The sequence below is a fragment of the Melozone crissalis genome, unplaced genomic scaffold, assembly GCF_028551555.1.
Source record: "Melozone crissalis strain CALT ecotype California unplaced genomic scaffold, PUWL_Pcris_2 ptg000032l_1, whole genome shotgun sequence".
Classification (NCBI taxonomy): Eukaryota; Metazoa; Chordata; class Aves; order Passeriformes; family Passerellidae; genus Melozone; species Melozone crissalis.
Window position 1 is genome coordinate 2,835,063 of NW_026535810.1, and position 27,923 is coordinate 2,862,985.

The 27,923-nt window shown below is 48.7% G+C and overlaps 1 protein-coding gene and 1 gene segment (V, D, J or C); both read right to left on the reverse strand.

Moving 5' to 3' along the window:
- Nucleotides 1-27,923, reverse strand: part of LOC128940156 (M1-specific T cell receptor alpha chain-like) — a 272,849-nt gene that overhangs the window by 178,773 nt on the left and 66,153 nt on the right. The window lies entirely within an intron of this gene.
- Nucleotides 4,107-8,025, reverse strand: LOC128940159 (T cell receptor delta constant-like). The segment is given in 4 exon segments: nucleotides 4,107-4,225; nucleotides 4,534-4,595; nucleotides 5,266-5,551; nucleotides 7,932-8,025. Coding segments are annotated over 4 exon segments (561 nt in total).

Consider the following 27,923-nt stretch of genomic DNA (forward strand, 5'->3'; position numbering starts at 1 on the left):
CCTGCAGAGCCCAGGCCCACGCTCAGCTCCTGGGGCCAGCAGCCCTTGCCTGCACTTACCTACAATGGGCAAGAAGCCCACGCACAGGGCACTCCACATGGCCAGGCCCGCTCTCAGTGGCCTCTCTGCAGCTTCTCTGCGCCTGCACAACAGCTCTGCCCACACCTGCCCTGCCTGGGCCTCTGCCACTGCTCTCAGGCCCAGGCCCTGCTGGTCCCTCCCTCTGCCTGTGACAGCACTCAGGGGGAGAGGTGGGGCACCAGGAGCACAGCTTGAAGCTCCTGCTGCCCTCCTGGCTGTCTCTCACCCTGCCTGGTCCCCATCTTTCTGTGAAGCCCTCTCCATACTCACACTTTGTGTGATCCTGGGAAAGAGCCTCAGGCTTGATTTGTGGCTCAGTGGGAACTCTAAATTGGGAAATTCCATTCCTAAACCCCAACAGCCTCCCTTGGCATCCAGTGTGGGGCATGAAGGGTTGAGATAAGAACAGATCTGCCCCGAGTGGGCTGCAGACCAATCTGATCTCAGCATTAGTTGTATCAGGTATGGAGCCACTGGTGCCAATGCTGCTGGGGCTGTTCCTGTGGCTGTGGGACCTAACCCTGTGGATGTTCCCATATGAGCTCCCCATGATGATATTGTGCAGGGCTGTGGGCACTGAGAAGGGGATTGGTAAGGGGCGAGAAACTCTCAGCCTGTCAAAAGTTAGAGAAAGATACTGTCCCATGGAAGATCTAGTAGAGCTCCCAGGCAGGTGGAACCCCATGGCCAGAGACTCTGTCATCAAAATAAAACTGTGTGTGAGCAGTGCTGTTAGAGGTGCCAATGTAATCTAGGCTGGCGTGTCTCTACTCTGTCTCCTTGCAGGTTATGTTTCAATACAGGTCACAAGAGAGGAATTTCCCTGATTGTCAGAGGCTTTGGCATAGACAGGAATCAACTAAGGCCCTCACCTATCAGAAATCCCAGAATTGACATCTATTTTCAAAGCTGTCCTTGGAAAGACAGACATTCCCAGGAGCTTTGCACTGCCCAGTCCTGAATGGTTTTGCAGGGGGAAGATCAGGTTCCTATTACTTCAGTTCAGACCATATCTGCTGACTGAAATATAAGGCAAAGAGAGAAAGAGAAATTGCCTTACAGTCAGGTAATTAACCATACTCTTTTTGAGTTTCTGTTTGTGTTAGATCTAATTTTGTCAGGAAGTTCATAGGATTTTTGGGCACAAAATAGATAGGTCAGATTGTGCCTAGCAGATGCAGGAATATGATTATTTCATTGCATTTTTAATGTGGTATAAGAAAACTGGAGGGCTCAGTGGTACAAATAGATGTTTAGTGTTGCTCATTCTCAAGGTCTTCTTCTCTGTGTTTTCCCACATAACCTCTTTGTTAAAGCTTTATTCATTCAGGATGCTTTTAATGTTGTCTGCCACTGGAGTGAGCTCTCGCCATTATGACTTGATCAGCAGGACAAATATCAACTACCACACTGCATGTTTTAGAATCAAGGCATTACTTTATTCTGGCTAGGAGGTGCAACCTAAATAATTTCATCCACACATTGCATGAGTTGTGCAGAGAAAATCCTTCCATCCCACAGTGTTTTCAGTAGAGTTTTCTTGTACTTCTACAGTCAATTCCTAGGGAAATAATTGGTTCAAAGACCATTGGTCCCAAGTTCCACACTTTGTAGTGTTTGGTTTTTTATTGATCACTACATGTTTGATGTTTTTTTGGTTCTCAGTCTTGGTTCTCTCATCGATCTTTTCCCAGACCAGGTGTCTCTGACCATGCCAGGGTTGGTATTTGGAGCTGATGTTCATTAATGCTCATTATCTTTTGTGTATCTCCTGTGCAGCTCCCAGTCTGCTGGGATGTTTTTAAATGTCTGCTGAATTTTCTTTTATATATACTTTTAGTCAGGGGTTTTGTTCACCTTTGCCCAGGGGAAAAGGTGTAGTGAGAGTCCTATGTATTGGGTAAGTGGGTCCTAGCTATTCTAAAAGAGCCACAGCCGCTGCCCAACTAAGGACTTCGCAGCTGTGACTCATTTAGAATAGCTAGCACCCACCTATCCAATACATAGGACTCTCACTATATTTCCCCATTTTTCTATTATTCAAATACAATATAGATGTTCAAGTACAATATATGCATTGTTCAAGTACAATATATGCATTTCCTTACAATACATGTTTTATCCCAAGATTCAATGGCCTCGTACACCACACAAGTACAATATACACATTCCCCCATGACTCAAAGGTCATGTACAACACACACAGCTTCTTGCTCAAAGGCCATTTCTCGCAGCTCCTGGCTGCCACAGCTCCTTGATTCAATAGCTATGTTCTTCTGCTTAAATTCCACAGCTCTCAGGCGGCTACACCTATCTTCAACAGCTCTTCAGGCTGCTACAGCTCTAAGGCTGCATACCTCCATCATGTCAGGGTCATCAATTGTTGTTATCTTATTGTATTTCATATTTCCAGAGTCCCATACTGCAGTTATTATAGTCTTAAAGTCCATACCTACTAGCTGTTTTTCTACCACACAGCACTTCTCTGCAGCACAGCTCCTCATGGCTTCACAGGGACTCCTGCAGGGCTCTCAGCCCACCCGTTTTATCCCAGTTATCTTTACGAGCCACAGCTGCTGCCCAACTAAGAACTTCGCAGCTGTGACTCATTTAGAATAGCTAGGACCCACTTATCCAATACATAGGACTCTCACTACAAAAAGGAGCTGAAGTTTCTTTTCAAAGGACTTTTCAGCACTCCAGGCTTGAGGGTGTGACCTGAGCAAGCTCAGTGCAGCAGCCCTTGCTGTGGCCTGTGCAGAGGCTCTCTCGAGGGCTGCAGGAGCTCAGGCAGGGGCAGCAAAGCCTTCTCTCCCCTTCAGGATGTGGTTACCTTGTGTTTTCAAAAGCAGGGGAGGGTTAATGCTGCCTGGTGTGACTGAGTCAGAAATGGTGACCACAGCATCCTGCCTGTAGCCTGTGAGAGGGGCATGAGCTGGGGAAGGTGTGGGCTGGGCTCTGTTAGGCAAGAGCCAAGTTGCTATGGAAACTATCACTCCATCAAACCACCCCAAATGATTTTCTCGTGGCCCCTTCCTCCTGTCCCTGAATGCAAAACAACAGTAGGGTTTCTTCTCTGCTGGCAGGAGCATTTTCCTCCCTCGTGCCTTCAGCAAGGACTCTCCTCACTGAGGCTTCAAAATATGCCAGAGACACTTCCCTGCACAAAGTCGGCAAAAGACAAATTCAGCCAACAGGAAATCTGCAATATCAAAGCTCTGTTTCGATCCCAGTGGGCTTTTAGGGTAGTTAGGTTTCAGCAAGTTCCATCCTACTCCCAGAAGAAAAAGCACAGAAAACCCACAGCATTTTGTGCTCGCACAACTTTATTTTTGTCCCTATTACAGGAACCTAAAATGCACATGCAATAAATTTAGTAGAAGAAATTCAGGCTTAATCAAGAAATGAACATTATCTAGTTGAATGAAATCACTTCAGATTCTACACAGCTCTTCTTATCTGCAATACACACTTTTAGATATTGAAATTATCTAAAACCCTAAGCTAAAAATGGCAGTTCCAGGGCTGGAATTCCCTCAGCAGTGCTACTCCAGTTCCACAGGCAGTAACACAACATGCCTGGGAAAGGTGCTTTTCAAAGGCCATCTATCTGCAGTGAGCACTGGAGTTTTCAAAGCTACTGAAGCAGGCTGGACACTGGTGTGCAAATGCCAGAAGAGTGGAGGGATCTGCTTAGCAGGAGGATGAGGATAAATCCACTCTCCTCAGTGTTCAGAGGAGAGGAAACAGCAAAAGCACTTAAAACTCTTGAGTGTAAATCAGCTGGCCAGGCAGGAGTGCAGAGTGTTGCATGTCTTCAGGGGAAGGTGCTGCCTTGTGTCCTGGCTGGTCTCTGTCAGCAGCTCTGGCCCTGCTTGTTCAGCCCCCTTGTGCTGCGGGTTCACGTTCTTTCCTGCTCTTCTTGGGTTCATTCCCCATGTCTGGAAGAGCAAAGGGAGGTTTAAAGTACATTTAATGAAATTGGGCCTCTGAACCAGTGTTTGAGAGCTGTGAGCTCCCTTACCTCAGAAAAGAAACAACTTGATGCTCATGAGGGCATTGAAGGCGATGCTCTTTGCCAGCAGGACTCTCAAACCCAGCACAGCCATGGACAGCATGTTCACTCTCTGCCCTCCAGCATCTGCTCCGTGACCAGAAAAGAGGGGAGACATCATGGTCTGGGTTTTGGTGCTGTGATCTTGGCAGAAAGTGGAAAATCCACAGGTGACAGTTTCAGGGAAAGGAAGAACAACAAAGGAACAGCTGAGAGAGAACATGGCAACAAAAGGGGAGCAACCTTGGAAGAGCAACCTTGGAACAGCAACCTTGGAACAGCAGCCTGTGTGTGCTGAATGTGTTGTGTTCTGAGTACTCTGCCCTGGAGAAAATACATTTCCATGCCTTTATCCCCCAGAGAGCAATGTAACTTCACATCCTGTTTGGGTAACTCACCTTGTGCTGAGGTGTTTGTGCTGTTGCAAACCCTCTCACTGGCCCCTGACTCTGTTCTGGTTCTGTTTTTTTCCCCAAATCCTGTTATTGGTTCGTCAGCATCCTCTTCTGTAATACGACAAAGAAAAGGCAATTTAAACTATATACACCATTTATACAGGATATAAAAAATGTTTAGATGGCATTTCTCATAGAAAATCAGAGGAACGTACTGACTGGGCTTCAGCAGGTCAGGAGTAATTCTGACATTAATATGAGGAGACAAGTGCTCCATGCAGTTGCAGGAGACAGTAGAATTCCTGCATTGTTTTGTTTTACTATTTGAATGACCTTCAGGACTAAAAAAGCTATCTCACCAAATATAACAATTCATTTAATTAAAAAACCCCACAACACACCCCTCCTTTAACTTTGTGTTGCTGTTCAAAGGGATGTTCCAGATTGTGATGCAGGAGGTTTCCTGCTATAGGCTTGAATATTCCATCATTAGGAAATTCCCAATTTAAAGAAATAGATTGTGTCTTTGTACTTCTCCCCAGAAAAGTATCTCAAAATATTTAAACAGTTGAAGAACCATTTCTTTTAAATGCTTTGAAACATCTTTCAGCTCTCCCTGCTGAAATCCCAAATGTCTTTCTGATTTCTGCTGGCTGCCCAGGGCAGTGCTGTCCAGAAGGAGAACACCAAGCCCCACAGGCCACTGTCTCCAGAAATAAGTGACAGCTGTGCCACCAAACTGTACCTGGCTCTGCTGTTATCGTGAGGTCGTCAAATTTGGCCATGCAGGTCACCTCTGTGTCTCTTGTCACCTTGACCACTTTAATTGCATTGTACAACCCCTGTGACGTCAAAATGGATGGGCTCTGTTCATAGACCACCTCCTGAGAGGGCATCTCCAATCTGATGTTCTTTGTAGTGGAGTTCCTTGCCAAACAAGCTGCTTTCCCAGAGCTGCCAACTCCTTCCAGTTTCTTTGATTTCATCACAATGACTTGGGGGTCAGAAGTGTTTGAAATGTCTGAAAAGAAGAGCCAGGGTTGGACAGGATTGATTTTACTGCAGGCTTGCCTGGGTGCTGAGTGACCAAAAATTGACATGTACTCCATCTGTGACTAATTTGAACATTCTCATTTACTGCCTTTATGTCATTATTCCTTGTGATTAAGGTACGAGTAACAAAAGAAGATTGCTGAAACTCGCCACCAGCTGTCTCACAAAAAATCTATTGGTGTCAAAAGAATTTCATTGCCCACAAATCAATGAGGTGCCATGACTTGTTTATAAGAGAAAGTATCCTTTTCTCTAGGCCAGGTCACAGGTGGAGAATCAAGAGTGATCTCAAAAACCTATGACAGGATTTAACTCAGATTAGCAATTTGAATTAGAGTAAAACCATGGAACTGAAAGGAATCCTCCAGCAGCCTTCCTTGCCAGAAAGGGCTCAGCTATGAAAACCTGTCTGACACATCCACAAAGATTGACGTGTCTGCTTTGACAGGAGCATCCTGAGGGGTCTCTTGGCTAAAAAGAGGTGCATGAGGCTTTTCATTTTGCGTGGCCTCTACCTTGCAGGTGGGTCAAGAGATCCCTCAGCCCTAACATTTTGTTCATCCCAGGGTACTGATAGAAATTTGATCAAGGAGCTCTGATTTTACACCCTTTCCCCATCAGCCCTGTGCCACTGCTGAGGAACTGAGGTGAAAGCCAAATTGTGCTCTGCCACAACTTCATGGGTCAGCTCTCCTGATCAAACAGGCAGAACTATACACTGTGCACACCTCCAGCCACCAGACACCCACCAGAAATCCAACACTTCCTTCCCAGGTGTTGTACAAAGCATTGGGGAGAGCCTTTCAGTGCTGTGAGTTCTGTGTTCTCTGAGAACACCTTCTCTGAGAAGGGCTTTTCGGGCTTTGCAAACAGCCAGAACACAACCAGGCTGCTTCTCTGCAATAGCTCCCTGGGCAGGATCTTCAGCAAGCAATAATGCACACAGTGCAACTGTAGTTCAGAGAGCAGAAGATTTGTTTTATCTGACCCCAGAAGACTCACCTGAGTCCCACTAGTTTGCATTCCCTGATACTACAGCCATGAATTCCTACCACTGCTTGCTTCTGGAAGGGATTAATCTTTTATGTTTATGTTCAAATTTATTTGAACAAAAGGGGGAGGTTGCTGAAATCCTGGAAACTTTCACTTCAACACAATAGGTATTTCAGTAGACTCAAAAGGGACTTTGATACTTTAGGTTCAATCTATTTTACTACCAAACATAATTCCAGACTTTCTGTGCAGCTCTGAAAGTATCCTGTCATTAGCTAGAAAAAGAAAAACATTGAACAGCAAGGAAAGAAGAGGTCTTTCTGCAGAATGGTAAATTTGCATTGCTTTGTCCCTTTGGAATTGGAAGTGCAGTGAGATTGTTCCCAAATACACATTTATTCCAGTGCATCATATCCTACAGACATGGAGAGATATTAGGCAGCACCCAAAGCAGTCCCACGTCTTTCTGGAAGGAGAGCAGGAGGTTTTAGGGATGTAAAATAATATGGGACATTCTTGCCGCGCTTTAAAGACATGCAGACCTCTGAAAGCAAAACAGCAATTCCTGAGGGATGCACCTGATACTTCAGGACCACAGAGATCAATATCAAAAACCCCTCTGCCACCCCAACATTCACATTTCCCTCGAAAAGCTTGGGGTGACCTGCACCTTTATTGTTCACTGCAGAACTCCAAACAAATATAGAAATAAGTAATGCTGCTTATAATCCCTACTCCCCACATTGGCCTTTTCAGAACCCACACAACCTGGCAGCCAATTGTCTTTCATTCCAGGAGCTCTTGGATATGAGGCACTTGTGAGAAGTTAAGCCCACGGCTATTTCACCTCCTTCCTGCTCTGTCCCCAGGGCAGCGGAATGCCTTACCTGGGGACACTGTCAGTGCGGTGGTGCCAGTGTCAAACCAGAACTTCTCCAACCAGGAGTTACAGATCTGTCTCAAAACTCCTCATGCTGGGAGCTCCTCACTGAGCTCTGCATTCCTGCTCCAAGTCAGTCAGTGCAAGCCCGCTGGAGAATTGGACACTGGGCAGCGAATTTGGGGCCAGAATGCTGCCCAAAGTGGGAATAAGTTATCACAGGCTAAGCAGTGCCCTGCTGGTGTTTGGGGATCATGGAATAATGGTGCTGTGCAGAGTCAGCCCAGATGTTCCTGGGAAACCTTCCCGAGCAGATCCAAGCTGAGGGTTTGGCTTGAAAGCCTGGCTGGAGAGCGAGTGCATTCAAAGGATTGCAGCTGAAAATCCTTCCAGTGAACCCAAACCTTTAAATTCCCTTGTTCTCCCCCACATTAAATTTTAAACGGAGTTTTAGGAATAAAGAAATGTCACTTACTTGGTTCAACTGTGAGAGTCGTCCCTGGTCCAAATATAAGCTTTTCAATCCACACACTGCTAAGGCTTATTCCAATAACTCATTCTTTTCTCATGATGTTCAAAAGTAAACAGGTGATGAAAAGCCATTAGTTCTACTGGGTGAAAGTCCATGAGAGGTTCCAGAGGTACATTTACTTGCAAAACTGGAAAGGGAAAAAATGTTAATGGAATTGTTCGGTGATTTCAGAAAGCTTGATTGAGTATAGAACTTCCAATTTCTCCCTTTCTTCCACCTTTTATAACCTTCATCAGCTCTTTTATGTATCCAGGATACAAGGAAATGTAGGAAGAATGTTGTTCTTCTCTTCTTAATCCTTAGAGTCACCCGTCTCCTTTATTTCCCAACATTTGTCACCTTCTTTCCCTCTTTTTGTTTTTGTACAGGTCCCTATGCTGTTTATATCATTGTGGTAACCATAGCCCAAAGCACAGTGATATATTTCATAACAAAAACTATCTCTGTTCCACTACACAGAATATTGGATTATACAACCAGTCACATGACATCTTCAGGGGTTTGAGACCAAATGCACCACATAAAGAAACACCATATGGCTTTCAAGGAGGGATCTCAAATAATATCAGAGAGGTTGAGTTGTAAATGAGAACGTGGGTATTATGTGACACCTATGAAGGGTGTGGTGGAGTTTAGGTGGATAGAAAGCAGAAAAACAATCAGTACCTCTGGTGTTCTTTCAGAGCATTTCTTACAATGCAGTCTAATCCCCCTAGTTCTCTCCTTGTAGGTACTAGTGGTAGTATGAACAGAGTTCTAGGATGTAGCACGCCTACTCTGGGGGTGATGGGAGGAACGGATTAAAAACAGAATACGCAGGAGGGTCATAAATTGCTGAAGTGACCTTCCAGCTGGGAATTACCCTTGACAGCCCAGGGTGAACTGCATCCAGGGATCCTCTAACATGAACCAAGTTTACATGCCAGTGTCTCTCCTTGCCTCTGCCTGGCTGATGCTCAGGGATTCCCTCAGTGTTAAGGACACTGAAATAAATGTACTCTGAGCGTGTCTGCGGCTGTTCCATGCTGACTGTGCTGCCTAACATAAGTAATTGTGGCTGTCCTACTTTGAAAGACAGATGTCTGCCAAGGAAGGCGGGAACCTCTCTTGGAATGGAGAATAGGACCCCCTTCTCTCCATATTAATATAACTTTGAAATAAATGGGCTTTCAAGAAAAGATGTGGGAAGAGGAATAAAAGTTTTTTACTAATATGTGTATGTATAACACTCCAAGCAAACAACAGCAGCAGCAACAAACAGAACCGGACACTCAGGCCCGGCCTCTCTCGGCCGCAGATGCTTTCCCCTTTGGTGCCGTTCCGGGCACAGCCAGCAGGGGCGCTGCTGGCTCCTGGCCGGGCAGGGCGGGTACGATCATTCCCCCGCGCCAGCAGGGGGGGCTGTGGCGGAAGCTCGGCCGACCCTGCATGTGTCTAATGGTGGGTGGGCAGGCGGGAGAGATGGAGATGGGGCTCCCTTTACAATTCCACAGGAGCAGCCGCTCCCAGTGTGTTTCTCCCTTGCACAGACCAAAGGACAGTACTGGAGGACTGCAAGGGACTTGTGTGACAAATTTCCCTGCCAGCAATTTCTCATCTATACTAAATGCACACAGATCTCCCAGGCTCTCCATGTATGTCAGCTGTTCCCTCCCTTGTGTTCATGGCCCTTCATTGCATTTGTTCCCCTCTGTCCATGTTCTTCCCTGGATAGGGAGCCCAGCAGGGGACACACTGGTCCTCAGTCCCAGCAGTGCTGAGCTGAAGAGGATTCCTCCCCAGTGAGCAAGGAGACAGGACAACAGGCCAGGAGGCTGCACGGACAAACAACGCTGGGAAAACATGGGCCCAGTGCTGAATGGGATGGGGACCAGGTGACAGAGGATATGGGACAGGGCTGAGGCCCTGAATGCTTTATTCGCCTCAGGCTTCAACAGCCAGATCAGCCTTCAGGAATTTCATTTCCCACATCCCTGGATGAGAGGCCAGGAGGAGGAATATGCACCCTTGAAAAATCCATGTCACTGAGCCTTTCTCTAGGCCATAATGAAAGGATTTGTGCAGAATATTTCCAGGGAAGTCAGTGCTGGGAGCTCAACTGAATGAAGAATGCAAAACATCCACTCACTCCTCACCCAGCAAAACCCTTTGTCTCACTGTCGACAGCTATCAGTGTGGCTAAGCCAAATCCCCAGGTCTCAAACCATGCTGACTGTCCCGGAGGAAAAAGGGCTGGAAACCAAGTAAAGGCACAGAGGAGAAATGAGGCTGTGTTGGACAGGAGCCCTGGCAACATGCACTAAACCTGCATTTCCCCAAACTTCAGCCTCTGCAGTTCCCAGCACAGATCCTCCTGCACGATCAATGGCACCAGCCCTTCCAGCAGCCCTCCCTCCACTGCCTTTTAGTGCCACCCAGCCCAAGCGACATTTCCTGCACCTGCCATTGCCTGACAACAGCCCTGGGCAGCAGCTGCCAGAAAGAAATGCTGAGAGATCTGTCTTCCATATCTGTTGGTTTTTGGTTCACTCTGCTGCAGAGCTGCTCCAGGGTGATTCTTGCTCCACAGTAATACGTTGCTGCATCGCCTGGGGTTGCTACCAGGATCTGCAGTGTGAAGCTGTTCTTGGAGCTCTGCACAGATCCCACAAAGCGATCTTGGAAACCATCTCCATAGGTGCCATCATCCCTGTTAATCCATTCCAGAGAGCCCCGTGGGCCCTGACGGTACCAGTACATGAAGTAGTTGCTCATAGAGCCTCCCTTCATGCTGCACTGAAAGGTGAATTCATCTCCCTCTCGTACGGTCACTTCCCTGGGGCGCTGATCCAAGGCCACCTGGCCAGTGACTGCTGCAGAGAGCAAGAACGAGCCACAGTCACTCCAAGATTCATTAAAGGTCAGGGCAATGCCTGTGGTGCTTTGGAGTGGCACTGGTCCTGTGGGAGGACAAAATCCTCCTCTTGGAAGCCAGCTGACACAGATGGGCAGAGCTGCAAGGCTCACAAGGAAGGAGACACCACATTTCCCTCCTTCCTTTTCCCAGTCTGTCAGGAAGCTTTTTCAGCATTTCCCCAAAGAAGCAGGAAGGATTCACACAATGGGGCAATAAATCCCTTTGTCCTTGCCAAGACAGGACGGTGAGGCACCCACTGTCCTGTCCCTGAAGCTGCTGTGGGTGAGCAGAGCAAAGCCAAAGGGCTGTCACAGGCAGTGGGGCTGTGCCCTGTGCTGCCATGGCCCAGCTGCTCTGTGCCAGAGGGGCCGCAGTGCCCCAGGAGCAGTGTCCAGTGCCAGGGCCAAGCGCTGGGCCCCGAGATCTGAGTGCAGCAGGGAGGTGCCCTGCGTGTGCCCAGGCTGCAGAGCAGGCAGCTGGCACGGAGGTGCCCAGCTCAGAGGCACCAGAGGAGCAGGGCTGCTCTCCCCGTGCTCCACAGGCATGGCTGGGCAGCTGGAGCCGGGGCACAGCTGCGGCTGCAAGCGCTCAGCACGGCTGCCCAGAGCCCTGCAGAGCCCAGGCCCACGCTCAGCTCCTGGGGCCAGCAGCCCTTGCCTGCACTTACCTACAATGGGCAAGAAGCCCACGCACAGGGCACTCCACATGGCCAGGCCCGCTCTCAGTGGCCTCTCTGCAGCTTCTCTGCGCCTGCACAACAGCTCTGCCCACACCTGCCCTGCCTGGGCCTCTGGCACTGCTCTCAGGCCCAGGCCCCGCTGGTCCCTCCCTCTGCCTGTGACAACACTCAGGGGGAGAGGTGGGGCACCAGGAGCACAGCTTGAAGCTCTTGCTGCCCTCCTGGCTGTCTCTCACCCTGCGTGGTGCAGGAACAAGCCATTTGTTGGGCAGGAAATGCTGTGTTGGGCTAAAGGTGACGTGATTCTGAGGGGCCAGCACTGGCCTTTCTCTCTGGCAGTCTCACAGGCTGTTGCTGGCACTTTGGAGGTGACCAGGGGGGCTGTCAGCTTGTCCTTCCCCTGGCCCTGGCTCTGCTGGGCTGCTGCTTTCACATGGGACACTCCCGGATATCAGCTTGGCTTGGCCAGGGCTCCCCTTATCCAAAGTGCTCCTCACCCTCCTCCCTGCACTCTGGCCCTGCACCCTCCTGGCTCCCCAGTGATGACACTTCTCCAGCTGCCTCTTCCTCTCTAAGCCCTCCTGGACCCCTGCCCAGCAGCAAAGGCAGCCCAGGACTCTGCAGGTGCTTTGCATGTTCCCCTTAAGAAGGGGACCAGGGAAGGCTGAGTGAGACTGGAGCCAGGCAGTCACCAGGCTGACTGCATGACAGAAAAACTTTCAACCTCCTCTGCAGCGTAGAACATTGCAATTGGGACTCAGGAGAAGGAAAGTTTCAGTGCTGGGAAAGGAGCTCTTGATGAAAGGTCAGGATCACTGGTGCTGCGTGGCACCTGATTTCTTAGGAACAGCCCAGAAGCACTTTAAAGCTGGCTCAGAGGCCGGTTTTGTTCCTCCTGCTGTCTTGCCAGTGAGTGCCCTGGGTTGGGCACTAAGCAGGGATGGGACACAGCAGCATCACTTTCGCCAACTGAACAAAGGAGCATTCCATTCTGTGATACTTGGTTCTCAGAAGTAAAGCTCACAGAAAGGAGGAAATGGGACATTTGGAGTGATAGCCTTTGTCTTCAATCATTCTGTGAGAGAAAGACCGTTTTTCCTAGAAATGGCTAAAAACCTCACTATTGCTGGAGAAGTAGGGCAGAATGTCCTTATTTCTCCTGTACTGCAGACTCGGTTTTCTTTGTTTTTCAACTGTTGATGTGGAGCATCTCTCCAAGTTTAAAAGAGAGACAGAGCTGGACATGTTTAGCGTAGAGAAGCAGAGGCTGGTTGGGGTTACAGCTTTGAGAATGAGCCTGGCAGCAAACAGGGATAAAGTGGGAGCAAGGCATTTTCTAATTGCTCACAATTTTACTCTAATTCGAATTGGCAATAAATCAGAAGCCCTGCAGTGTGCAGTACAGGCCAGGAATACCTGTGGTGCACAGCGATGGCACCTGACTTCTTGGAAACAGCCTTGAGACCCATTGGCTCCAGCCCCTGGCAACTCTCACCTTCCCGGCATCTAAGGCACCCTCTCGCACGGGAGGTTTGTGTTAAAGCTCATCTGCATTTCCTGTCCCCGTGGAACGGCACAGAAATACCGAGCAGAGTCCTGAGCTTGCAGAGGCCGCAAAGAGAGATAAGCCTCGGATCGGGAATTGTCCCGGGAAATCGCGGCGCGGCCCATCACTGCTACCCCGTGCTTCTTTGTAGTACCCCTGGGGCCGCTGATATGGGACACCCACTCTGGGCTGCCTCCGGGCGCCTGACGGTACCACCGAATGGTACGATTTTCGAAGGTGAATCCGGATCCGCGGCAGGAGAGGGTGACGGAGTCCCCGGGCGCTCGCTGCCCTCCGCCGGCCTCCTGCAGCCTCGGCCGTGCCCAGAGCCCTGCGGAGGGAGAGCGCAGGGATCGGGCCTGGAACGCCCGCGGACCGAGGGCGCTGTCCCGGTGTCCCGGTGCCCCCGGCCCGGCACAGCCACATCCACCAGCCCACAGCCCCTGTCCCTGGGTCTGCCCCGGCCTTTGCCCGTCTTCCCTGCCCTGCCTCTGCTCCTGTCCTTTCCCCAGTCTCTGCCCTTGTCCCTGTTCCTGTTTTTGTTCTTGTCCCTGTCGCTGTCTCTGTCCCTCGTTCCCCCGGCCGGGCTCGCTGCCCTCCCCGCCCGGCTCTCACCTGCCGGCCACAAGGCCAAGGCCAAGGCCAGCAGCCCCGGCCCCGGCCCGGCCACCATCGCTGCGGGCGCCGCGGCAGCCGCACAGGAGCCGAGCGGAGCCGCGCTCGGGCCGCTCCCGCCCGGCCCCGCCCGGCCGGGGCAGCGCCGGCGCCTCTGCCCGCCCCGACACACCCGGCCCGGGCCCCGGGGCCGCGGCCCCCCAGGGCGGGACAGGCAGCGCCGGCCGCGCCCGGGCCGCGCACGCAAAGCAGCGCTGAGCGCTGGGACAGCGCCTTCTGCCGAAGGGACCCGCGGGCAACGCGCCCAGAAATTCGCCCTCTGTGTTCCACAGAACGTCACTGGCATCCGGGGCTGCCGTGGGCAAAATGCTGCCCGCAGCTGAGGGAGGCGATGGCTCCTCTCTCCTCCACACTCCTGAAGCCACGCTCGGCTACTGGGGACACATCCTGACTCCCCAGTTTGTCATGTCAGTTGTTTTTCACCTGAGCAGGGACACAAGGATTCTGAGCATACAGTCAGGAAAGGAATTTAGTCTTTTATACTTTAGCTAAGCACACAACTGTGCTGTCACTTAGTCCATGGCAAATCCTGCTGCAGAGAAATGCAGGTCAGATGTGACCAGTGATTCTTGCTCACATGATCCCTGAGCGCTTGTCCTGTGCTGGATCCTTACACCCTGGTGTCATGCAGGTGGTGCGGACTAGTGGACAGTAGTGCAGGGAAGTTCATTTTTTGAAAGTCAGGCCCCATGCAGAGGCTGGAATTTCTCTGGAATTCAGACTGATTCCACTACTGGACATAGTTCGGTCTCTGGTTTCATTGAATGTTAAATCATCTACCAATTTTCCCTTGTTATGGAGTATTCTGAGCTGGGAAGAGCTGCCTGGAGTTGGATGATGAGGAAAAACCAGCCCTGAGGTCAGAGCTCCCAGTCTCAGTCACTGCTCTTTCTTCTAAGCAGGAGAGTATTGCAGTTAGCTCTTGACATTCACAGCTTTTGTCACTGAGGACTTCCAGAAATAACTTGTGCCACAGGAGTGTTGAGGACAACCCTGTGTCCTCTTCAGGCTGCAATTTCAAAGCTGAAAAGGAACCAGGGAAACCGGCAAATGATACAAAGGAAATTTGGGCTGGGGAAACGGGAGGCAGACAGAGGAATGGGGAGAGCTATTCTGCATGGGTTTGTTTTCTGTATTTGTGGTCTTTCTTGTTTCTGTGGCGTGTGTTCTATCAGAACTCCGGTTGTGATTTTGTTCTGTAAGGCTGCAGACGCAGTTAGAGGCTGCCAAGCTCCCTCATAAAGGCTCTGTGTGGTCATCAGACCTGATGCTGTTCTTTCTGGAGAGTAGAATGGGCATAAGCAAAGGGGAGCAGAAGAGGAACCAGCACTGTGGCTCCACTGTGCCAGTGGGATGTCAGGAATTAATTCTAGATGTTGTTTGGTTTTTGTGTGTTGGTTTTGCCATGATTTCTCAACTCTCTTTCTGTCAAAACACACATTTTCTTACTCCGCCCTTTTGTTCCTTTCCCCCATGACAGTGAGGGGGACTGAGTGAGCAGCTGTGTGGGGCTGAGCTGCGTGATGGGGACAGGGGCAGGAGGTGCTCACAGCCTTGTCCTTGAATGTCCTCAAGAATGGAACTTACAGACTCTCAGGTATTTCAACTCAGTGCCAGATCCCCCTCAACATTTTCTTCTCCACGCAAAACCAACCCAGATCTCCCAGACTCTCCATGTATGTCAGCTGTTCCCTCCCTTGTGTTCATGGCCCTTCACTGCATTTGTTCCCCTCTGTCCATGTCCTTCCCAGGCTTGGGAGCCCAGCAGGGACACATTGCTCCCCAGTCCCAGCAGTGCTGAGCTGAAGAGGATTCCTCCCCAGTGACCAAGGAGTCAGGACAATGTGCCAGGAGGCTGCATGGACAAACGAGGCTGGGAAAACGTGGGCCCAGTGCTGAATGGGATGGGGACCAGGTGACAGAGGATATGGGACAGGGCTGAGGTCCTGAATGCTTTATTCACCTCAGGCTTCAGCAGCCAGATCAGCCTACAGGAATTTCATTTCCCACAGCCCAGGAGGAGGAATATGTACCCTTGCACAATCCATGTCACTGAGCCTTTCTCTAGACCATAATGAAAAGATTTGTGCAGAAGGTTTCCAGGGAAGTCAGTGCTGGGAGCTCAACTGAATGAAGAATGCACAACATCCACTCTCTCCTCACCCAGCAAGACCCTTTATCTCACAGTAGAATGCTGTCAATGTGGTTAAGCCTAATTCCCTTTTACCACAGCCATGCTGACTGTCCCTGAAGAAAAAGGGCTGGGAGCCAAGGCAAGGCACACAGGAGAAATGAGGCTGTGCTGGACAGGCGCCCAGGCAACGTGCACTAAATCGGCACTTCCCCAAACTGCAGCCTCTGCAGTTCCCAGCACAGATCCTCCTGCACCATCTATGGTACCAGCCCTTCCAGCAGCCCTCCCTCCACTGCCTTTTAGTGCCACCCTGCCAGAGGGACATTTCCTGCACCTGCCATTGCCTGACAAGAGCCCTGGGCAGCAGCTGCCAGAAAGAAATGCTGAGAGATCTGTCTTCCCCATCTGCTGGTTTTTGGTTCACTCTGCTGCAGAGCTGCTCCAGGGTGGTTCTGCTCCACAGTAATACGTTGCTGCATCACCTGGGGTTGCTGCCAGGAGCTGCAGTGTGAAGCTGTTCTGGGAGCTCTCCACTCTTGCTTTAAAACGACTTTTGAAACTATCTCCATAGAAATTCCTCTCCCTGAAAATCCATTCCAGAGAGCCCCGTGGGCCCTGACGGTACCAGTACATGATGTAGCTGCTCATACGATCTCCTTTCATGCTGCACGCCAAGGTGAATTCAGCTCCCTCTCGCACGGTCACTTCCCTGGGCTGCTGCTCCAAGGCCACCTGGCCAGTGACTGCTGCAGATAGCGAGAACAAGCCACAGTCACTGCAAGATGCAGCAAAGGTCAGGACAATGCTGGTGGGGCTTTGGAGTGGCACTGGACATGTGGGAGGACAAAATCCTCCTCTTGGAAGCCAGCTGACACAGATGGGCAGAGCTGCAAGGCTCACAAGGATTGAGACACCACATTTCCCTCCATCCTTTACCCAGTCAGACAGGAAGCTTTTTCTGATTTTCCCCAAAGAAGCAGGAAGGATTTACACCATAGGGCAATAAATCCCTTTGTCCTTGCCAATGCAGGATGGTGAGGCACCCACTGTCCTGTCCCTGAAGCTGCTGTGGGTGAGCAGAGCAAAGCCAAAGGGCTGTCGCAGGCAGTGGGGCTGTGCCCTGTGCTGCCATGGCCCAGCTGCTCTGTGCCAGAGGGGCCGCAGTGCCCCAGGAGCAGTGTCCAGTGCCAGGGCCAAGCGCTGGGCCCCGAGATCTGAGTGCAGCAGGGAGGTGCCCTGCGTGTGCCCAGGCTGCAGAGCAGGCAGCTGGCACGGAGGTGCCCAGCTCAGAGGCACCAGAGGAGCAGGGCTGCTCTCCCCGTGCTCCACAGGCATGGCTGGGCAGCTGGAGCCGGGGCACAGCTGCGGCTGCAAGCGCTCAGCACGGCTGCCCAGAGCCCTGCAGAGCCCAGGCCCACGCTCAGCTCCTGGGGCCAGCAGCCCTTGCCTGCACTTACCTACAATGGGCAAGAAGCCCACGCACAGGGCACTCCACATGGCCAGGCCCGCTCTCAGTGGCCTCTCTGCAGCTTCTCTGCGCCTGCACAACAGCTCTGCCCACACCTGCCCTGCCTGGGCCTCTGGCACTGCTCTCAGGCCCAGGCCCTGCTGGTCCCTCCCTCTGCCTGTGACAGCACTCAGGGGGAGAGGTGGGGCACCAGGAGCACAGCTTGAAGCTCTTGCTGCCCTCCTGGCTGTCTCTCACCCTGCATGGTCCCCATCTTTCTGTGAAGCCCTATCCATACTCACACTTTGTGTGATCCTGTGACGAGCCTCAGGCTTGATTTGCAGTAGTTCAGTGGGAACACTAAATTGGGAAATTTCATTCCTAAACCCCAACAGCCTCATTTGGCATCCAGTGTGGGGCATGAAGTGTTGAGATAAGAGCAGATCTGCCCAGAGGGGTTTGCAGACCAATCTGATCTCAGCATTAGTTGTATCAGGTATGGAGCCACTGGTGCCAATGCTGCTGGGGCTGTTCCTGTGGCTGTGGGACCTAACCCTGTGTCTGTTCTCATAAGAGCTTCCCATGATGATATTGTGCAGGGTTGTGGGCACCGAGAAGGGGACTGGGGAGGAAGATTAAAAACTCTCAGCCTCTGGAGATGGCTCCATTCAAGTGTTAGAGAAAGATACTGTCCCAAGGATGATCTAGTAGTTCTCCCAGGCAGGTTGAACTCTATGGCCAGAGAGTATTTGTCATCAAAACAAAACTTTGTGTGCACAGGGCCTTGTAGAGATCTCCATATAATGAAGGCTGGCGTGTCTCTACTCTGTCTCCTTGCAAGTTATGTTTCAATGCAGGTCACAAGAGAGGAATTTCTCTGATTCTGGGAGGCTTTGGCTTAGCCAGGAATCAACTAAGGCCCTCCCTGCTGAAATCCCAGATATGACATCTATTTTCAATGTTGTAATTTGGAAAGACAGACATTCCCTGGAGCTTTGCACTCCCCAGTCCTGTATAGATTTGGAGGGGGAAGATCACGTTCCTATTACTTTAGTTCATACCATATCTGCTGACTGAAATATAAGGCAAAGAGAGAAAGAGAGCTTGCCTTACAGTCAGGTAATTGACCATACACTTTTTGAGTTTCTGTTTCTGTTAGGTCTAATTTTGTCAGGAAGTTTATAGGATTTTGTGGCACATAAGAGATACGTCAGATTATAACTAGCAGATGGAGTAATATGATTATTACATTGCATTTTTAATGTGGCATAAGAAAACTGGAGGGTTCAGTGGTACAAAAACGTGCTTAGTGTTGCCCATTCTCATGGTGTTCTTCACTGTGTTTTCCCATGTAACCTCTTGGAGAAAGCTTTATTCTTTCAGCATGCTTTTAATGTTGTCTGCCACTGGAGAGAGCTCTCACCATTTTGACTTGATCAGCAGGACAGATGTCAACTACCACACTGCATGTTAGAGATTCAAGTCATTACTTTATTCTGGCGAGGAGGTGCAAGTGAAATAATTTCATCCGTACATTGATCAGGTTGTGCAGAGAAAATCCTTCTATCCCACAATGTTTTCACTGGAGTTTTCTTGTGCTTCTCCAGTCAAAACCCAGGGAAATCCATTAGTTCAATGCTCATTGCTGCCAAGTTCCACAGTTTGTAGTGTTGGGTATTTTATTGATCACTACATGTTTGATGTTATTTTGGTTCTCAGTCTTGCTTGTCTCATTGACCTTTTCCCAGACAAGGTGTCTCTGACTATGCCAGGGCTGATGTTTGGAGCTGATGGTTATTAATGGTCGTTATCTTTTGAGTATCTTCTGTGCTGCTCCCAGTCTACTGAGATGTTTTACATGTCTGCTGAAATTTCTTTATATACTTTTAGTCAGGGGTTTTGCTCACCTTTGCCCAGGGGAAAAGGAACTGAAGTTTCTTTTCAAAGGACTTTTCAGCACTCCAGGCCTGAGGGTGTGAGCTGAGCCAGCTCAGTGCAGCAGCCCTTGCTGTGGCCTGTGCAGAGGCTCTCTTGAGGGCTGCAGGAGCTCAGGCAGGGGGAGCAAAGCCTTATCTGCCCGTCAGGATGTGGTTACCTTGTGTTTTCAAAAGCAGGGGAGGGTTCATGCTGCCTGGTGTGACTGAGTCAGAAATGGTGACCACAGCATCCTGCCTGTAGCCTGTGAGAGGGGCATGAGCTGGGGAAGGTGTGGGCTGGGCTCTGTTAGGCAAGAGCCAAGTTGCTATGGAAACTATCACTCCATCAAACCACCCCAAATGATTTTCTGGTGGCCCCTTCCTCCTGTCCCTGAGTGCAAAACAGCAGCAGGGTTTCTTCTCTGCTGACAGGAGCATTTTCCTCCCTCATGCCTTCAGCAAGGACTCTCCTCACTGAAGCTCCTGAATGTGCCAGAGACATTTCCCTGCACAAAGTCTGCAAAAGACAAATTCAACCAACACGAAATCTACAATATCAAAGCTGTGCTTCTGATCCCAATTTACAGCATTTAGGCCAGTTGGATTTCAGCAATTCCATCTCAGTTTCAGAAGAAAAAGCACAGAAAACCCAGAGCATTTTGTGCTCACACAAGTTTATTTTTGTCACTATTACAGGAACCTAAAATGCACATGCAATAAATTTAGCAGAAGGAATACAGGCTTAATCAAGAAATGAACATTATCTAGTTGAATGAAATCACTTCAGATTCTACACAGCTCTTCTTATCTCCAATACACATTTTCGTTACTAAATCTATCTTAAACCCTAAGCTACAAATGGCAGATGCTCAGCTGGAATTCCCTCAGCAGTGCTACTCCAGTTCCACAGGCAGTAACACAACATGCCTGGGAAAGGTGCTTTTCAAAGGCCATCTATCTGCAGTGGGCACTGGAGTTTTCAAAGCAGCTTGGACACTGGTGTGCAAATGGCAGAAATGTGGAGGGATCTACTCAGCAGGAGGATGAGGATAAATCCACTCTCCTCAGTGTTCAGAGGAGAGGAAACAGCAAAAGCACTTAAAACCCTTGAGTGTAAATCAGCTGGCCAGCAGAAGTGCAGAGTGTTGCATGTCTTCAGGGGAAGGTGCTGCCTTGTGTCCTGGCTGGTCTCTGTCAGCAGCTCTGGCCCTGCTTGTTCAGCCCCCTTGTGCTGCTGGTTCACGTTCTTTCCTGCTCTTCTTTGGGTTCGTTCCTCATGTCTGGAAGAGCAAAGGGAGGTTTAATGTACATTTAATGAAATTTGGCCTAGGAAGCAGTGATTGAGAGCTGTGAGCTCCCTTACCTCAGAGAAGAAACAACTTGATGCTCATGAGGGCATTGAAGGCGATGCTCTTTGCCAGCAGGACTCTCAAACCCAGCACAGCCATGGACAGCATGTTCACTCTCTGCCCTCCAGCATCTGCTCCGTGACCAGAAAAGAGGGGAGACATCATGGTCTGGGTTTTGGTGCTGTGATCTTGGCAGAAAGTGGAAAATCCACAGGTGACAGTTTCAGGGAAAGGAAGAGCAGCAAAGGAACAGCTGAGAGAGAACATGGCAACAACAGGGGAGCAACCTTGGAACAGCAACCTTGGAACAGCAGCCAGTGTCTGGTGAATGTGTTGTGTTCTGAGTCCTCTGCCCTGCAGAAAACACATTTCCATGCCTTTATCTCTCAGAGAGCAATGTAACTTCACATCCTGTTTGGGTAACTCACCTTGTGCTGAGGGCTCTGTGTTGTTGCAAACCCTCTCACTGGCCTCTGTTATTGGTTCTTCAGCCTCCTCTTCTGTAGCATGATAAAGAAAAGGCATTTTAAACTACATCCACCTTTTACAAAGGATATAAAAAATGTTTAGATGATATTTCTCATAAAACATCGGAGGAAAGTACTGATTTGGCCTCAGCTGGTCAGGAATAATTCCAACATTAATTTGAGGAGAAAATTTCTCCATGCAGCTGCCAGAAAAAGAAAAACTCTGCATTCTTTTGGTTTTAATATTTGAATGACCTTCATGGCTAAAAGAGCAATCCCACCAAATATAACAATTAATTTAATTTAAAAATCCTCACAACACACTCCACCTTTAACTTTTTTTGGTTTTAGAAAGGCTGTTCCAGCTTGTACTGCAAATTTGCTGCTATTGGCTTGAATATTTCGTCATAAGGAAATTCACATTTAGAACAAATACATTGTGTCTTGTCTTTCCAGAAAAGTATCCCAAAGTAATTAATTAGCTGAAACCATTTCTTATAGATGTTTTGAAACATCTTTCAGTTCTCCCTGCTGAAATCCCAAATGTCTTTCTGATTTCTGCTGGCTGCCCAGGGCAGTGCTGTCCAGAAGGAGAACACCAAGCCCCACAGGCCACTGTCTCCAGAAATAAGTGACAGCTGTGCCACCAAACTGTACCTGGCTCTGCTGTTATCGTGAGGTCATCGAATTTTGCCGTGCAGGTCACCTCTGTGTCTTTTGTCACCTTGACCACTTTAATTGCATTGTACAACCCCTGTGACGTCAAAATGGATGGGCTCTGTTCATAGACCACCTCCTGAGAGGGCATCTCCAATCTGATGTTCTTTGTAGTGGAGTTCCTTGCCAAACAAGCTGCTTTCCCAGAGCTGCCACCTCCTTCCAGTTTCTTTGATTTCATCACAATGACTTGAGGGTCAGATGTTTTTAAAACGTCTGAAAAGAAAAGCAAGGTTTGGACAGGGTTGAATTACTGCAGGCTTGCCTGGGTGCTGAGTGACCCAAAATTGACATGTACTCCATCTGTGACTAATTTGTAGCATTAGCAATCACTTTTTGTGGTCTTTATTTCTTGCTGCTTCTTCCAAAAGATCAAAATAAAGACAGAAATTGGTATGGGGTGATACTTAATAGGAGATTTAATCCCACAGGATCACAACTACCTTTTCCAAAGCTTGTGCTTGTAAATGCACCCTTGATTTTATAATGGACCTACAAACAAGAGGGGAACTTTGATGAATGCCACTCCAAGACTCCACTTATTCTGCTTTCTGAGCCATTTAATTCCAAAACATAACAGTTCTATCTGGGTTGCCTTTGCATATTCATGAGACATAAGTGAATACTATATTTTCTTTTACTCTCCCTCCCAGACGCTCAACAGAAATCAAACACATTAACTTGGTGACCAGTTCAGTTGAATCCAACTTCTTAAGAACTTATTAAGATTAAACTAGTATAGAAATGTTGCATAAGATTTTATTTCATGCTTTTGTACCCTTCTCTGCTATCAGTGTTGTATTTTTAATTCTGACAAAATAGATAGTCTTAGGAACTTGCATGCCAACTTCCACAGACACCTAATTTCGCTTTAGACAGTCTAAGTGTGAGTTTAACCCAACAATGACTATGGCAATCTTATTAAGAAGCCTTAATAAGTGGATAGATGTATGTCCCAAAGAAATTCAGAATGATAGCAGACAGAACTTGAACTGGAGTTCAAGTTCTTTGGCAACACTGAGAAGTGGAAGAAGAATATTTTTACATATAAATTATCTAGCTGCATGCAAAAGATTACACATAGAAAGTAAAATTAGTGACTGGAAAAACATGAATGAGTGTCTGCATAAATTTTGGGGGGAATAAAATATTTGCAAAGGGGGAAAATGAAAGAGTAGCAATTCAGAAAATGGTAATGTATAAAGGATACCTACTTGGCTCCACGGTCAGTTGAGTTCCATTCCCAAAGACAAGAGCAGCAGTAACACACAGTTAAAATGGGTAAATCAAAAAGGGCTCACTTTGCTATTCTTCCCCCACACATTTCCTTCCCAGTTGCACCATGATTGGCCAGATCCTGTCAGTGCTGTGCATTCTGTGTTCTCTGAGAAGACATTGAAAGGCTTTTCATGTGGTCTCCTCTCCAGGCTTTGCAAACAGCCAGAACACAACCAGGCTGCTTCTCTGCAATAGCTCCCTGGGCAGGATCTTCTGCAAGCAATAACGCACACAGTGCAACTGTAGTTCAGAGAGCAGAAGATTTGTTTTATCTGCCCCTGGAAGGTCCGAGCCTTAGTTTGCATTCCCTGACAGTACAGCCATGAATTCCTACCACTGCTTGTTTCTGGAAGGGATTTGTGTTTTATGTTCTGAAAATTTATTTGAACAAAATGTTGTACTTCTCCTCCTTTTGTCAAAGGAGGAGCCCTCTATTCCAGAAAGTAATGGGACTTAGCATTCTTAATGAATGTTTAATCTGGAATAAACCAAACAGTACCAAAAGGAAAACCTTCTCTATCCTTAAATGAGAATAAGCCTGGAGTATCCCACAGTGGCACTAATGGTTGTTATTTTATGTCATTTTGATTTGAGGAGTTGGCAAAAGATTGGAAAGTATTTGTGCTGTAAGCACCTTAAAATGCGTATTAATATCTCCGAAAGGAATTCAAAACCAAAAGGGGGAGGTTGCTCACATCCTGGAAACTTTGGCTTCAACTTCCTGAGTATTTCAGCAGCCTCAAAAGGGAGTTTGATACTTAAGGCCCAGCATCTTGTAACATCAAAGTTAATACCAGAATCTCTGTGCAGATCTGAAAATATCCTGTCATTAGCTAGGAAAAGAAAATCATCAAACAGCATGGAAAGATAGGTCTTTCTTCAGAATGGTAACTTTGCTTGGGGTGACATGTACCTTTTTTGCACATCATGGAATTCCAAAGAAAGATAGGAATAACTAAGGCTTCTTATAATCCCTACTCCCCACACTGGTCTTTTCAGAACCCACACAACCTGGCAGCCAATTGTCTTTCATTCCAGGAGCTCTTGGATATGAGGCACTTGTGAGAATTTTAGCCCAAGGCTATTTCACCTCCTTCCTGCTCTGTCCCCAGGGCAGTGGAATGCCTTACCTGGGGACACTGTCAGTGTGGTGGTGCCGGTGTCAAACCAGAACTTCTCCTACCAGGAGTTACAGATCTGTCTCAAAACTCCTCATGCTGGGAGCTCCTCACTGAGCTCTGCATTCCTGCCCCAAGTCAGTCAGTGCAAGCCCACTGGAGAATTGGACACTGTCCAGCAAATTTGGCCCAGAGTGCTGCCCAAAGTGGGAATAAGTTATCACAGGCTAAGCAGTGCCCTGCTGGTGTTTGGGGATCATGGAATAATGGTGCTGTGTGGAGTCAGCCCAGATGTTCCTGGGAAACCTTCTCGAGCAGATCCAAGCTGAGGGTTTGGCTTGAAAGCCTGGTTGCACAGCGAGTGCATTCAAGGGATTATTGCAGCTGAAAATTCTTTCAGTGAACCCAAACCATTAAACTCCTCTGTCCAGCTACGCCTCAATTTTCAATGAAGTTTGAGGAATAAAAAATGTCACTTACTTGGTAGAACTGTGAGAGTCGTCCCTGGTCCAAATATAAGCTTCTCTGTCCTCACAGTGCTAAGACTTATTCAAATAACTCACTCTTTCCTCATGGTGTTCAAAAGTGTTGTAAATCATGAGATAGAAAGCCAAATATTTTTTCTAATTATCCATGGGTGCAAGTCTATGAGAGGATCCAGAGGTACATTTACTTCCAAAACTGGAAAGGGAAAAAAGGTTAATTGAATTGTTCAGTGGTTTCAAATAGCTTGATTGAGTATAGAATTTTCAACTTCTCTCTTTCTTCCACCTTTTAGAATCCCCTTGAACTCTTTTATCTTACAAGGGTAAAAGGCATTATAGAAAGAATATTCTATTTTTCTCTTTAATGATTATAGTCAGCCATCTCCTTTCTTTCCCAAAATATCTCAATTTTCCCCCTCTTTTTGTTTTTGTACAGGTCCCTATGCTGTTTGTATCATTGTGGTACTCCGGCCCCTGTACACAGTGATCTATTTCCTTGTAAAAACTGTCTCTGTTCAACTACATAGAATTTAGGATTATACAGGCAGTCACATGACCTCTTCAGTGGTTTCAGACCCAACGTACCACATGAAAAAACACCTTATGGCTTTCAAGAAAGGATATAAGATAATATCAGAGAGGTTGAGTTGTAAATGAGAACTTGGGGATTACATGACACCTCTGAAAAGTCTGAGAGAGTTAAACTGTTTAGAAAGCAGGAAAAGAATCAGTACTTTTCATGTTATATCAAAGCATTTCTGAAAATTCTCCTGACTTGCTGAAAGCTGTCCCCTTTTTCCCCTTTGTTTCAGTGCTCAGAAGCAGGAGGAACGTGCCCCTCTGGTCTCTTAGAATTGGTTCCTGGGATCATTTAATACCTTAGGAAGTCTTTGTGGTGTTTTAGGTAAGAGGAGAAAGTAGACAAACTGATTATTCTTTGTCATGTAGAGACGCTGACACCTTGGGAGTTAGGATCAAAGAGTGAAGGAGATGTTGTATATTGATCAAATCCTTCATGATATTCAACTTCTGTATCATAAAGCCTTGACAGCCAGAGCTGAACCAGCTGTGTTCCCTCCCAAATTTTGTGTACCTATACACTGGTGGGTGGAATGAGGAGCAGAAGAGGCCTTGACTCTATGTAAGCACTGCTCAGCAATAACTCAAACATCCCTGAATTACCAACACACTTTCCAGCACAGATTCAAAACATAGTTCTATTCCTGCTATGAAGAAAATTAGCCATACTCAAACCAAAACCATCATATTCTTAAAAAAAAAAAAACAAACAAACAAAAAAAACCCCAAAAAAACCCAAAAAAACACCCTCTTTCCCTGGTTCTTTCTGCCTGTGGGAGATGTTGAGAAGGAAGGAAGGAGTTAACACATTAATGGTTTGGGGGTTGCTTGTGGGAGACTACTGTTGTTATTGCTGTAGCGTCTCTGCATCTGTTTCTGCAAAAGATAGCCCAGACTAGTCTTGAGAAGTCTGGGAAGGGCCTTGCCTTGCAGCAACCACAAAAGATCTGGCTAGATTAAAGCCCCTCCTTCCAATTGTGCCCTGACACTGCCTGCGTTTCAAGCACTGTGCCCTTTTCAAGATCTCTCATGCTGCAGAAATAGGTGGCTGTGTCTGCAGCTGCTGGTGAGAGCAGTTGCAGCCACAGCTGGTTCCTGGAGGGGTCTGCAGAGCTGTTGACTCGGCTCTGGAAGGATGCAGCGATGTGCTGGAGTCCTGTGAAAGGATACTGCATCACCAGGTGCTGCAGCTCTTTGCCAGGAGTCTGCCGGATCCAGTCCCACGCGTAGTTGCTGTCGGTGATGGCTACACCAGAGATGTGGCAGGTGAGCCAGACAGACTCCGAGATCTTCCCTACTGTAGGGCCTGAGGCCGCTGTCTTCACCTGAGAAAGGCCACCTGCAGCCCCAGGAGACAAGGGTAAGCAAAAAAGCAACAGCTTAAGCAATCAATCTACTCCACCATGTCCCCGTGGTTCTTCTTGTGATGTCCAGGATCCAGCAGATGCAAACACATCTGCTCAACAGCTGTGTCTCCCTGTAGAACCTCAGATCTGGGAGAGACACACACAGCTCCCACATTCTCCCACTGAGCTCCCAAATAACGCTCTAGAATTCCCCATTTCCTCTGCTCACCCCTCAGGCAGTAAAACCCATGGGCTGGACTGAGAGGACATGAGTTGTGCCCAAAACCACAACAGGACTATTCTCACACCCGACCTTTTGGACTGGGTACCTGTTATACTGGAAGCCAAGGGAAACAGGAAAATTGCTTCAAAGCAGAAGCAGTTAGGGGGAATGAGAAGTGAGTTGGCATGACACATGCCAAGACCATAAACATAAAGGTGAGAGCTCATTTGTGGAGAGCAAAAGGCAGGATTTCCCTGTAAGAATCAAACATTTGAAAACTCTGTGCTGTGTCTACAGCAACCCTGAACATCTGGGCAACACAGGCCCCTTCCAGCTCCGAGGCAGAGAGCTGGGATGCTCTCAGGTGGTTTGTGTGCAGCCTAAGCTGGATTTCTGTCTCTGTGCGAACAGCACAGAAGTAGCAGGCGGTGTCCCCGGCACGGAGGAGGTGCAGGCTGAGAGATGCCACAGACTGGGAATTGTCCCTGGAGGCTGTGGCTCGACCTTCCACTGCTGCCCCAAACTGAATCTGTGATGAGTAATGGCTAATCCAGGACACCCATTCGAATCTGCCTCTGGGTGCCTGACGGTACCACCGAACGTAATGATTCTCGAAGGTGAATCCGGAGCCATGGCAGGAGAGGGTGACGGAGTCCCCGGGCGCTCGCTGCCCTCCGCCGGCCTCCTGCAGCCTCGGCTGTGCCCAGAGCCCTGCGGAGGGAGAGCGCAGGGATCGGGCAGGGCGCGCCCGCGGACCGAAGGCGCTGTCCCGGTGCCCCACGGTGACAAAACCTGCACGGTGACAAAACCTCCTGCCCCCATCTGCGTCTGCCCATGTCCCTGCTCATCCTTGCCCCAGTCCCTGTCCCTACCTGTCGCTGTCGCTGTCCCTTATTCCCCTGGGCTGGGCTCGCTGCCCTCCCTGCCCGGCTCTCACCTGGATTCCTCCCCAGTGACCAAGGAGTCAGGACAACGTGCCAGGAGGCTGCACGGACAAACAAGGCTGGGAAAACATGGGCCCAGTGCTGAATGGGATGGGGACCAGGTGACAGAGGATATGGACAGGGCTGAGGTCCTGAA